General features: G+C 35.5%; 1 protein-coding gene and 1 long non-coding RNA gene across 2 annotated transcripts; one reads left to right on the top strand and one right to left on the bottom strand.

Moving 5' to 3' along the window:
• The first annotated feature begins 215 nt into the window (after positions 1-215).
• Positions 216-5,690, top strand: LOC141690373 (metal tolerance protein 11). The gene is made up of 6 exons (XM_074495179.1): positions 216-546; positions 2,409-2,518; positions 2,648-2,893; positions 3,672-3,752; positions 3,983-4,216; positions 5,257-5,690. The coding sequence occupies exons 1-6, from the start codon at positions 372-374 to the stop codon at positions 5,602-5,604; spliced, it is 1,194 nt and encodes a 397-aa protein (XP_074351280.1). The 5' UTR covers positions 216-371; the 3' UTR covers positions 5,605-5,690.
• A 1,271-nt stretch (positions 5,691-6,961) lies between these two features.
• On the bottom strand, positions 6,962-10,261 carry LOC141693218 (uncharacterized). Its single transcript, XR_012563044.1, has 3 exons — positions 8,686-10,261; positions 8,431-8,570; positions 6,962-7,961 (listed from the first exon to the last, which is right to left on the bottom strand). It is a non-coding gene; the product is annotated as an uncharacterized LOC141693218 (long non-coding RNA).
• Between the last annotated feature and the right edge of the window lie 2,186 nt (positions 10,262-12,447).

The following is a 12,447-nucleotide window of genomic DNA, read 5'->3' as shown; positions in this document are numbered from 1 at the left end:
CCCAAATTTTTTTAATTAATTTTGAGCCGAGCTTGACAAAATTCTGCTTAATTCGTTCAACTATATTAAACCAGTAGTTTTTTTTATTCTGCTTAGTTCGGTTCGACTAGATTAGATCAGTAATTTTTTTTCATAAATTACATCCCCAGTTCGAAACTTTCTGAAATTATATAAATATTTGGACTACGGAAAAAAAACATTCATCTTCTACTCATGCTCCTCCCTGCGGGCTCCGTGTACCTAAAAGACCCTTATTTTTCTAAAGAACCACATTTCGAACCCCCCCTATAAAATCACATATTCTCACAGACTGCACGCATCTTCTACTATAAAAAACCAGCAATACAGTTTAGTACCTCGATTCTCGTGCCATGGTTGAACCGGCAATAACCGGCGGCGATCACGGCGGCTCAGAGGAGGAGTTTCTGTTACGAGAAATAAACAATGGCGAGCACTCGTGGCGATTAAACTTCGATGGATTTCAAGTGTCTTCTCAACATACAGAGAAGCCTCCTCGTGGCCTCCAGGATTGTTTGGGCGTTTTAGGTATTTTTCGTAATCTCGATAAATCAATATTAAATATATTTTTTCGCTACCAGCATAACTTGTAGCATAACAGTACACGTGTATTGTATGTTTAGCTTTACCTAACTACTATTTGTTTAGTTAGGTCATTATTATGTATGTTTTTTATTATTTGATTAATTTATGTGTGTATATGTTATATTGAGCTTACTAATTGTTTAGCTAGGTCTTTATGTTATGTATGTATGTGTTTGATCATTCAATTAGTTTATGTGTTTGCCTCAATTAGAAAGTATATCACGTGTTAGACTAATTTAATTCGATTTTTTTGTTTGTTTACGCGAGTACAGATAGAATTGTTTGTGCTATTGTTTTTTTTTGGTGTAAATTTTGTCTGTATTATATGTTAGAAGAGCTCAATAGCTAATAAAACTGGAAGTGATACTTCCCTGTTTGTATAAATTAATGATAATCTGGGGTTTCGTCTTTTGTGAAGTCTTTTCAACTTTGTCATTTTTCACCTTGTTGATTAGAAGTAGCTTTAATAAAATCCAGCCAGGTGTATTGTAGAATACAATATGGGTTTTGTGTGCAGTGTATATGTGTGGCCTTATTCTAGTATATAGTATGAGTTGCCTTGCGCCCTAACTGTAATTGTAAATTGTTTGGGAGGGAACTTCTTGTTCGGTTGTATGGTTGTCTTTTGAAGTCTAGGCCAAAGTAGCCAGTACATGTTAGTAGGCTGGAGGGATGATTGTGAAAAGCTAACAGGTAACAAAGTGCTTGTTAAGGCAACTAGGTTCTGAAAGGTGGTTCAGTTTTATACACGATGACGGCGTATGTTTCAGAACTTTAATGTACTTCGGTCTTTAAATTTTCTGTTTAATAGTGTTGATAATTATCTCTGTATTCAAAGTCAAAGTTTCAGCTCCTAATTGAGGGATCATAGCTGAGTCACTAGATTAATGTAAAACAGGGTCCCTTAGTTCACAATTATAGTATCCAGTGTATGAAATTTGATGCACTTGCTTCTAGTAAATTCTGCCTTCTCTTCGAAGCATCTCTTTGCATTTTAATCATGTTCTTAATGCAAGCTATCAACATTTAAAGTTCACATTAAAGTACCCTTTTTTCTTTTATCATAAATCAATGATTGTGGTACCACCTACTGTGGCTATGAAATTGAGATTAATCTCATGGATATCTTGTCAAAAAAGTCATATATTGAATGAGTAAAAATTTATGGTTATCAGGTGACCGTACTACAAAAAGTTACATTTGCGACTTAAAACTCTCATGCTTATGTGTACAATTATATAAGGTACATCAGAATGGATGATAGGTTCCCCACTTTAATACTGGTTATAGATAATCTGGACAAGTAGCATCCATCCCGATGTACTAGATAAAATTGGGGCTGTAATTTTTTTAGACGTTTGCAACTTTGCATCCATTTGATTACACCAGTATAAATTTCTTTCTAGTGTTGGCGAAACGATTTTACATGGTATGACCACATATCACATATTATTTTTAAGGGTAAATGAAAGAGAAATTCAGAGAAAGTATTTATTGATACGAGGGCTACACTCGAGAAACTGTAAAAGCTGGGAGATGGTGCTCAGACTGCAAAGACTATGAACATATTTACAGTTATATTCAACTGTTTCTTTACGAAAGATTACACAAGACTATGAACTTATTTACTTTATAATTTTAACTGTTCCTTTGTAGTCACATTGTGTTCCTTGTGTATTTTTCTTCAAATTGTGAATTATGTTTACTTTGGGAGACGAGATGCATCCTTTTCTGGATCAATATACTATTCTGGTACTCAGTTATTGCATCAGTTGCACCTCAACTAGTTTCTTTGCTGTTACCAGGTCCAGAAGATAATATAGCGGAGTATTATCAACAACAAGTAGAAATGTTGGAGGGATTCAATGAAATGGATGCCTTGGCAGATCGTGGTTTTGTACCAAGAATGTCGCAGGTTTGTTATGTGGCCCTCTGTGGCTTTGTCACTGTGTTATATTTCGCAACAAGCTAGTCAATATTTGAAATGTAAAGAATTAAAAGCGATGAAAGGACTGATAGTTGATGCCTATTCTTTTGGGTGCAGGAAGAAAGCGACAGGTTGGCTAGAAGTGAGACAGCAGCCATAAGAATATCAAATTTTGCAAATATGATTCTTTTTGCAGCTAAGGTTTATGCATCTGTTAGAAGCGGTTCATTAGCCATTATTGCTTCAACACTGGACTCGCTTCTTGATCTTCTGTCAGGGTTTATCCTCTGGTTTACAGCATTCTCCATGCAGAAACGAAACCCTTATCAATATCCGATTGGGAAGAATCGAATGCAGCCATTGGTTAGTAGTTCGGCGATCAAATACTGGGGGGGGGGTTGTTTAATATTTTAAGGACATAATAATTAAATTACTATTTTACTGGTCCTGAGATACTATTTTTGGTGGCAATGGATCAATAGAAAATGAAAACGAATGAGTTATGAATATCCTAATTGTTTTGTGCTGTTCTTCTTTCTCTTTAGTAACTTTAGGTAATTTTTTTCGTATTTAGCAACTAAAGTTTGAAAAAAGACGATGTCACAATATTCTTTTGTTCAATTTCGTCACTTGTAACTTTTAAGGGGTTTGATGAGTTTTCAATTGAAAATGCCCCTGTAGTAATGGACGGGAAAATTTAGGTATATCAGTTTTATTTATTGAACTATGGAGCTTAAACATATAATTCACTGCACAGCAGGTAAGTTGTTTCATTCTTACTTGACAGCCAAATCTTTCGCATTCTTCTTGACATGACGGGTTGGGGGTGTGGGGCATTTAACAGAATGAATGATTGTTGAATAAGCTCATTCGGAAACTTTCTTTTTTGTTTTCTCCCCGTAATTGTTACACTATACCATCATTTTCATAGCACTTGTATTAAATTTCTCTGCTATTTGTGACCAAGTATGAGTAGTCCAGTATACTGTTAATGGTTTTAGTTGTTTGCTGCTTGTGCTGTAATCAGCAATGTTATGTCTGCAAAAGTTCAAATATAGTTTTTGTTGTTTTTAGATGTTTATAAGGTGAACCAGCAGTGGACAAGCACATGCAGACACTAAACTTCTAATATGACATGCAGGGAATCCTTGTGTTTGCCTCTGTCATGGCAACCCTTGGGCTGCAGATAATATTGGAGTCGGTGCGTACATTAGTGAATAATGTAAGTCGACGTACACCTTTCACATATCAAATTAGATCTATTTTGTCAATTGATTTTGTTTGAGTATTCAGCAGTATATAGTTATCTTATTCTCTTCTCTTTTTGGGTTCTACTCTTATCTAATTTTCACTGTAAACAAAAAGAACAAGACAGTATAATCCCATATTCTTTTTTTTATTTTAATTAATATTACATATTTATTATAATACACTTGCCACTAAATATTTCAGGATTCTGACTTCAAGTTGACTAATGATCAAGAGCGCTGGGTTGTTGGCATCATGCTCTCTGTGACAGTAGTAAAACTTGTGCTGTGTTTATATTGCCGCACATTCACTAATGAGATCGTCAAAGCTTATGCACAAGATCACTTTTTTGATGTTATCACCAACATCATTGGCCTGGTGGCTGTGCTTCTTGCTAATTACATTAGTCAATGGATGGATCCTGTTGGTGCTATTATTGTAAGTCACCTCGTTTCCCAGCTCTGTGTGTGTGTGTGTGTGTGTGTGTATCATTGTAATGAACATGCAAAAACTTGACTAGAATCACCATTAAGCTTTTTGACTGTTTTGGGATGAGAAACACCTGGTTCTGCTTTGAATTCATATTTGTACGTACATTCACATCCTGGTAAATTCGTGTGAAAATTTGAGTGCCAAATTATTCCAAGACTAATTATGTCGAAGCATTTAACATTGTATTTGTTCTCCACCAAAAATGAAAGATATAGATATGACAAATGAAGAATTGGAAGAATCTCATGTTAGGAGTAGCAAAGTAGGTGAAGGATTACCCATGTATGACTTTAGTCAGTTTGGCTAGGGTGAAATGGTTGAATTTGCCAGCAGCGCTTGAAAGCAGGCCCTACTTTCTATTCAGCGTAAAATTGTGAAAATGCAGCATCCAGTAAGTTGATAGTTCAAAGTTAATATAGAAATATATATAACACGTCCTGTATCTGTTAAAAAACTTTAGAGAGACTAGTTATGGCTTAAATTTAGGCGAGACTACCATGTCTTTTGTGGACGCATAAAACTCCACTTACCCATCTGTTTAGGCATGATCAGTAGGCACCCCGCTGTTTTAAATTAGATTTGGTATTTTATTGTTTATGCTACTTCTTAAGAAGGCTTCAGTCAAATGTTTACTTAATTCTCAAATGATGAAAGAGTAGAAACTAGCATGTCCTGACATAAATCTAACTTTTTTTTATTGAAAGCATAACTTGTATGAGTATTTAGATCCTTTTAATTTCAGCCGTAGAATCGTAATATACTAACATCATCTGTATCTTTATCATCAACTGATTTATTTGACCACGAGGTCGACATCTATGCCTTTTTTTTAAAAAATTAAAAATGTCATTTTTCACATACAAAGCCACACAATTTATGTCATAGTATGAGTTTACATAATCTCTCTTCATCAAATCCATATAGACATGATTCATTTGCCTTTCAAGTTTTTATCTCCTATCGTTCCTCTCATCTTTTGTGTGCAGTTGGCTTTATATACCATTCGTACGTGGTCGCTAACTGTCCTGGAGAATGTGAACTCCCTAGTTGGCAGATCGGCATCACCAGAATACTTGCAGAAACTGACATACCTCTGTTGGAACCACCACAAAGCCATAAAGCATATTGATACAGTTCGGGCATACACATTTGGATCTCATTACTTTGTTGAGGTGGACATTGTTTTGCCTGCTGACATGCCCCTGCAGGAAGCACATGATATTGGAGAAGCCTTGCAGGAGAAACTTGAGCAGTTGCCGGAGATAGAGCGAGCGTTTGTTCATCTGGATTATGAGTACAGTCACAAACCTGAGCATGCCTTTAACTGCAGCTAAATGAGTTGCAACTATTGTATATTTTGTTCTGCCTTTAAATTATAATTTGAACCACGAAATCAATCAAAAGCAATTGTTTTCATTCAGATATGGGTTCAGAAAGAAATCCCCCCCCCCCCCTTTTATATTCAAGAAGGGGCCGAATATTCCTACTTGTGAGAGCAAGTTGGTTTTTGTCATCTCGATTCCTGTTTTTAAAAGCACTTCATCCATATAAACTTTGAACCTTAACGGGTACTTGGTAGAATTACGGTCGAGAGTAAGAATGTAATAATTACGACGATTTTTTTAGCAACAGTAAAGTATATTTTTTCTGAATGAATTTAAACTCTGATTTTGTTAATCAAGTCAAGTTCAAATTCGAATTTCAAGCAATGGGATACTTTGTAACCCACTGAACAAGTTGAGTTGGATTCTAGTCAGACTGGAGCCAAATAAAATGAAGTGTTACTCTATTTAAGACAATAATGCACTTTGTATATTTGTAATTTGGCCATTACTCCACTTTATGTATAATTTTTTTTAAAAGTATCACTTGAAATATTTTAGTTCATAAATAATTAAATTTCATATACTACTGTCAAAATCCACCGTGAGGGTATTTTAGTCAATTTAAAAAGATAACGGCTATAAGTCATATAGACACATGTTTACAGCCATATATATATAAGCATCTGAAACTGGAGAAGAGCCCTAAAATATTGTACTTAATTGAGATATATATAAAAAAGAATGAATATGAGCAATGTTTGTCATTGTAATTGATGGGCAATTGAAACTACAGTATGGACAAAGACAAATGCAGGTAGACGTTTTTTTTGTGATGTGCCCATCAGTGTGGTGGTTGCAATTTTTTCAGGTGGGTGGAACCTCCCCTTTGTCAACGATCCCGATCTATAATAATGGGTCTGTTAAGGCGTGTCAATCGAATGAAGCAGGCTCATATCCTTGAAATTAAGCAGATGGTTGAAAAGCATGAAGCAGAACTTGAGTTGCAAAGAACGAGGCATGAAGAAGAGCTAAAAAATGAAGAAGAAGAAGAACTCTCCTATTATGTATTTTGTGTTTGTGATATTTGCCATAATTTGGTTTGTTTCTGTTCAAGGAGCTAGTAGGTTGAATGATTTGTGTTAGTTATTTTATGTTTGTACCTTTTGATGTAATATGGTTAAGTATGTATGAAAGCACCATCGTTTTTGGGCTATTGAAATATTTTGCATAAGTAGATAAAAGCTAAATAAAATAGATATAAGAACAAGACAATAAAATACCAATTTCATTTCATCATAAATTGCATCTAACAGTACTTAATGTTCCACAAAATAAACACCATTACATAGGAATTTAAGCTTCTGAAATGAAATATGGCAAAAGTTTGTCATCAAAAAGACATAACAAGAGTTTGTCGTGCAAAAGAGGTCACAAAAGTTTCAAAAATAATTCCTCCTAAATCTTCCATACTGGATTGTTCCCAAGTTTCTCCCTTATTTCATTTTGAGTTGCTGAGATTTTCCTCAAGCTTGTCACCTGCAACTTTGGGTTACCATTGAATTTTTTTGGTTGTATACCTAGTGGAGTGTTATGAAGAGGTCGTATTGATGCAGGTGTGTTAAACACACCTCCTTGACTACCTTCAGTCTGTGTTGCAGGTGCCTCCCTCATAACTTGTGTTGCAGGCTTTGGTACCTTTTTTTGGTACATTTGGAGCAGTTATGGTCTTCCTCTTTTCAGATTGACCAAATTGAGCTTGCACATTTTCATCTGTTTACACATTCATTTGAGCTTGCACATTCTCAACAGTTTCCCCACTCCCTTCACCTTGCACAGTTCCAGTTTTCTACCTGTTTACCCTTGTTTTGGCTGGTTTAAGACAACCATTAGTCATACACTCTTTCTTGTTGGACATGTTCTTGTGTTATGCTTCCACTCACAACAGTAGTTGCATTTCACATGAGTATTCTTCCTTTTCAAGTGAGTAGTTCCATCAGGTATGGGATCATTTTTCTTGTTTCTCTTCATCTTTGGTCTTCCTGTTGGTATCTTAACCTTGGGAGGGAGAGATTTTGGATAAGGTGTTTCCTCCCACTCTGATTCTCCACATATAGGTTCAATGATGTTGTTATAACATTGCAGGAACATGTCCTTGGGATAACATTCATGTATGAAGTCTTCATGTCTTTTCTGACTCCAACCAATGCATGCATAGGCATGGTAGCAGGGTAGACCACTGAGCTTCCACTTCTTACACGAGCATTTCTTGGCTTCTAAATCTACCACCATCTCAAATCCACCAGCTAACATGGTGACCAAATATTTGGACCCACCAGACCAGGTAACATGGCATCCTTTAATTGCATCTATAACCATGTAACATTAAATTTGTGACATTATTAGGTTAAGCACACAAGTAACCGGATACATTGTAAACTAAAATGAGACATGATTAAGTAATACTTACTTGGTCAGCTTTCTCATTGCATTAGGTCAGATTGAATTAAGAGCATAACTGTTTTGCATTTTATCTATCCTTTTATGTATCCTACACATCACATCCTTGTGTATAACCTTTAGCATAAATATTATAGGATGATCTCTATACTGCTAATAGCATTGTTAAAAGCCTCACGGTGATTATATTTGATATGTCACTTTTACATGTCTGCCTAATGGCACTCCTACTCCATTGTGATCTTGGTTTCTCCATCAGTCAATCATAATATTTTTTGGATAACTATAAACTCTTAATATGGTGTGACAAATTAGAAAGTACATAATTAATTAAGCTCACACATGTTAACAAGTATATAATGAGGTTACAGTATATACCTCTTTAAACTCAGCCATGTTCTTCTTGAAGTTATACTCTGTAGTAGACCTAACAGCCTTTCACAAGCACGTCCTTACTCCAATCCTTTTGAACTCCCTCCACGTATTTCTATACACGTGCATTACACAGAACCCGTGTTCTGCACTTGGAACAACAGATTCCAAAGCATTAATGAGGCCATGCAATAATAATATAAAGAATGAGTTATTAACAGGTACAAGTAAGAAAAAGTGCATTTCAAAAATCGTTTGTACCTTCTGTCAGTCAGAAATGAATTTAAACCCTCCAGAATTTTAAATATTCAAATCCTCAACAAGATGATTAATGAACCAAGTCCAAGTCTCAGTATTCTAAACTTCAACCACTGCCCGTGCTATGGGATACATGCCATCATTGGAATCTATCCCTACAGCAGCCAATAACTGACCACCATATGGGCCCTTCAAGTGGCATCCATCTAAGCCAATGAGAGGCATGCATCCATCTTCAAAACCCTTCTTCAATGGTCAATAACAAATGTACAATCTTTTGAAAATAGCTTTATCTCTATTACTGTCATTATCTTCAGTCATAACCTGAATTGTATTGTCAGGCATGGCCCTCAAAAGCTTATCGGCATAATCCCAAACCAACCCATATTGCTCTACATGCTTTTCATTAATACTTTCAAGTGCTTTATTTTTTGCCCTATCTATGACATATATATTGACATGACAATTCCAATCATTAACCACCTTTTTATGAAATGCAGATAAAGGTCATGTGGGGTTTAGCCTTATGTTATTCTCATAATACTCATCAATCCACCTTGAGTTGGTCTGTTTTTTGTAGAAGGTCTGAGTGCAAGTATGATTTGGGACAAGCACCCTTACTTGCATTGTATCACTACTTTGCATTCTATTGGTATAATCTTCCATTGACATCCATTACCTCCACAAACAAACTTCACCCTGTGTTCAGAATTCCTACATTGTTTGATAGGCCTTCTATGCAAAATAGCATGCTTCTTCACAGCTTTCCTCAGAACCTCTGCACTTGCAAATAATTGTGACAACTCAAATTTAGGGTCTGCCATTTCAACTCTTTAATCAAAACTGGAAAAGCAGTCTCATCTTCATCTGTGGAATTTCCGGCCATTCTCTCTTCATCACTTCCATCACAATGAGGAGAATCTGATTTCCAGCACTTCTCAGAATTCAATTCACTCACATGTCTTTCGTTACTTTCATCCACCAACACATGATCTTCCTCCCTATCTTTAATTGCATTATTTCCTTTTACTCTTTTCTTTATTTTTTTAACTCTCATTAATTGTCTTTGAGTCTATTGTGTGTAGACCTCATCATCAGTATTGTCAACATTCGAAGAATCATCATAAACGACTTCAAACTGTGGTCACTCTGCTCCCCTTATTCATCTGAAACACTATTGTCATCAGCAGCAGAGTCATCATCAGAAATGTATTGTTCTTCATAGGCTTGGCAAGGAGGTTCTTGTTGAGGCTTATTCTGTGATGCCTGGGTAACCTCCCCATCAGGTGTCGACATTACTATAAGTTTCACTGTTGATATGTAAATATACACCAGGACGGATGATGGCAATGTAAAACACATTTCAAGCACATCTTCATCATTTCCTAAAGGCCATAACCTTACTTCCATATCTACCTTTGGCCACTTATAATAGAAATCACGACCCCCCAACCACCACATTCAGTCAACATATTATATAGCTCAGTAAGACTAATTTTATCATAATCACACATGTCTACATAGTTATAAACACTGGATTTTTACTCAAAATACCACCGTTAAATAGTTTTATGGTGAACAATCCTGGTTAAGCTGCACAACAAACATACAAACCCTAATATATATAAACCCTATTTTACATATAAAGATACTGAAACCCTTAAATAAATGAAATAAATATGAACATTTTTATATGAACTAAAAGGGACCACATGCCAATTAAAAAGGGAACCAACTTAAAAAAAAAGAAGTATTTCAATTTTAAAATCGAAGATTCACCGACACAAAGAATCAATTGAAAGATTCGCAAACCCCAGTAATATAATAAGTAAACCTAAATATATAAAAGTCCTAACATTTAACAGTACAACACATAAGTTCATAAACCCTAATTAGAAATAAGTGAGATTTGAACTAACCACTATAATCTGGACACTCATTTGGTAGGTAGATATCTTTATTAGCCCGGTCACGCAAGAAAAAGAAAAGCACCAGTGTATATTCCAAAAGACAAAGACTTTACGTTCTTTCCCCTTCATTTTATTTTTTAATTTAATTTTAAGTACCGCCGTTAACTGGGGTTTGACGGTAGTACATTGTTGAAGTATAATATTCAGATTTCTTTCTCGGTATATTTACAAGTCCTTTTATATTATCTAAGTGGGCTTTTTTAGTGGGCTCTTTCCTATTTGGGTTATGGCCCAACAATCAGTCCCCCCTTTAGTTCAAAAAGATCTTTTAGATATTTTAATTATGGGCTTTACATTGGGGTAACAAGAATAAAATAAAAGAAAGAAAAATTTTTGCATGTAAATTATTTCTTTATTTTTCTTCCGGTTGTTGCAGAGAGGTGAAGAGTCACTTCTTCACTCACTGGTTGGTTGCTTGAGATTCTTTCTTGGAATTTGGGCAGTTGGGACTTCAAAAGGTACATCTTTTATCTTCCAATGTTTATAATCTCCTCTTCTCTTCTTTTTTTCTTCTTATCTTTTCCTTGGTTGTCTTGCTTCTTCTGTTTAGGTACTTCTTTTCCTGTTTTTGTTTTCTTCTCTTTGTCTTCTACTTTTCTCGTTGTTGTCATTCGTGAGTCATGGTTTCTTCTCATCGGACTTCTTCCGGTATTGTGAGTGATAATACCCGGGAGAGTGTGGATGAGTTTGGAGATACCGTCTCCTATAAGACTCCTGTTTTGAACCATAATTCTCGTCGTAGTGTTTCTTCTTCACCTGTTGGGGGGGGGGTGGTTTGTCTGTTGGAAAAGATACCTTGAATGTCGGTTCTTCTTCGCAGACTCCTTCTGTGTATGAGGTGTTGGAGCCTCGTCGTGGTGCTAAATTTGAGTCCAATAAGTCTTTTAATCGTCCTAGTTTGTACTCGAAGTCTTCTTTGGACTTTGATAGGTTGTCCAGGCATTGTTCTTTTTCTGAGGGTTTGTTAGATATATTTGATAATGTCATGTCTAATATGATTTGTGTTTAGTTTTCATATCTCACTTAAACATGACAAATCAGTACTTAACTAGAAATCAACACTTATACTGAAGTCAGAACTTAGGTTGTCAGAACTTAAGTTATCAGGAGATAATATTAGGACTTAAGGAGACTTTCAGATAAGGAAGGCGGCTGATTGAAAGGAAAGAAGATCAAGACAAACGCAAGAAGAGATATGCATGAAGAAGGAATTCTATGAAGAATAGAATACTTGGAAGAAAAGATATCTGATTGATATATTTTAGGAAGCAAAATTATATTCCATATCAATTAGCGATTATCTTGTAACTGTGTAGTATATAAACACAGACATAGGGTTTACACTATAAGTGTTATCATTATCGAGAATAATATTCATTATAACCCTAGCAGCTCTCGTGATATTTTGTTCATCACTGAGAGAGGACAGTTCTACATTGTAACAGAGTTTAATAAAGTTTGTTTTCTGTTACTTGTGTTTTTTGAATTCGATTTGATTGTGATATACACTGTATTCAACCCCCCCCCCCTTCTACAATGTGTGTGACCTAACAAGTAGTATTAGAGCCTATCTGTTAACACACAAATAGTTTAAGATCCAAAAACAATCATGTCTGAAGCAGAAACTCCAACCAAGCCCACCAAAACTGAAGAACCTCCAAAGACTCAAATCCATAGTCGATATGAGGCTATTAGAGTTCCCATACTGAAACCATCTGAATACCCCATATGGAAGGTGAGGATGACTATGTTTCTGGAAGCTACAAATCCAGAATATCTTGACAGAATCAATGAA

This window comes from Apium graveolens, chromosome 10 (assembly GCF_009905375.1).
Source record: "Apium graveolens cultivar Ventura chromosome 10, ASM990537v1, whole genome shotgun sequence".
NCBI classification, from domain to species: Eukaryota; Viridiplantae; Streptophyta; class Magnoliopsida; order Apiales; family Apiaceae; genus Apium; species Apium graveolens.
The sequence above is the reverse complement of the archived record's forward strand: the minus strand, read 5'-3'. Positions and strand labels throughout refer to the sequence as shown.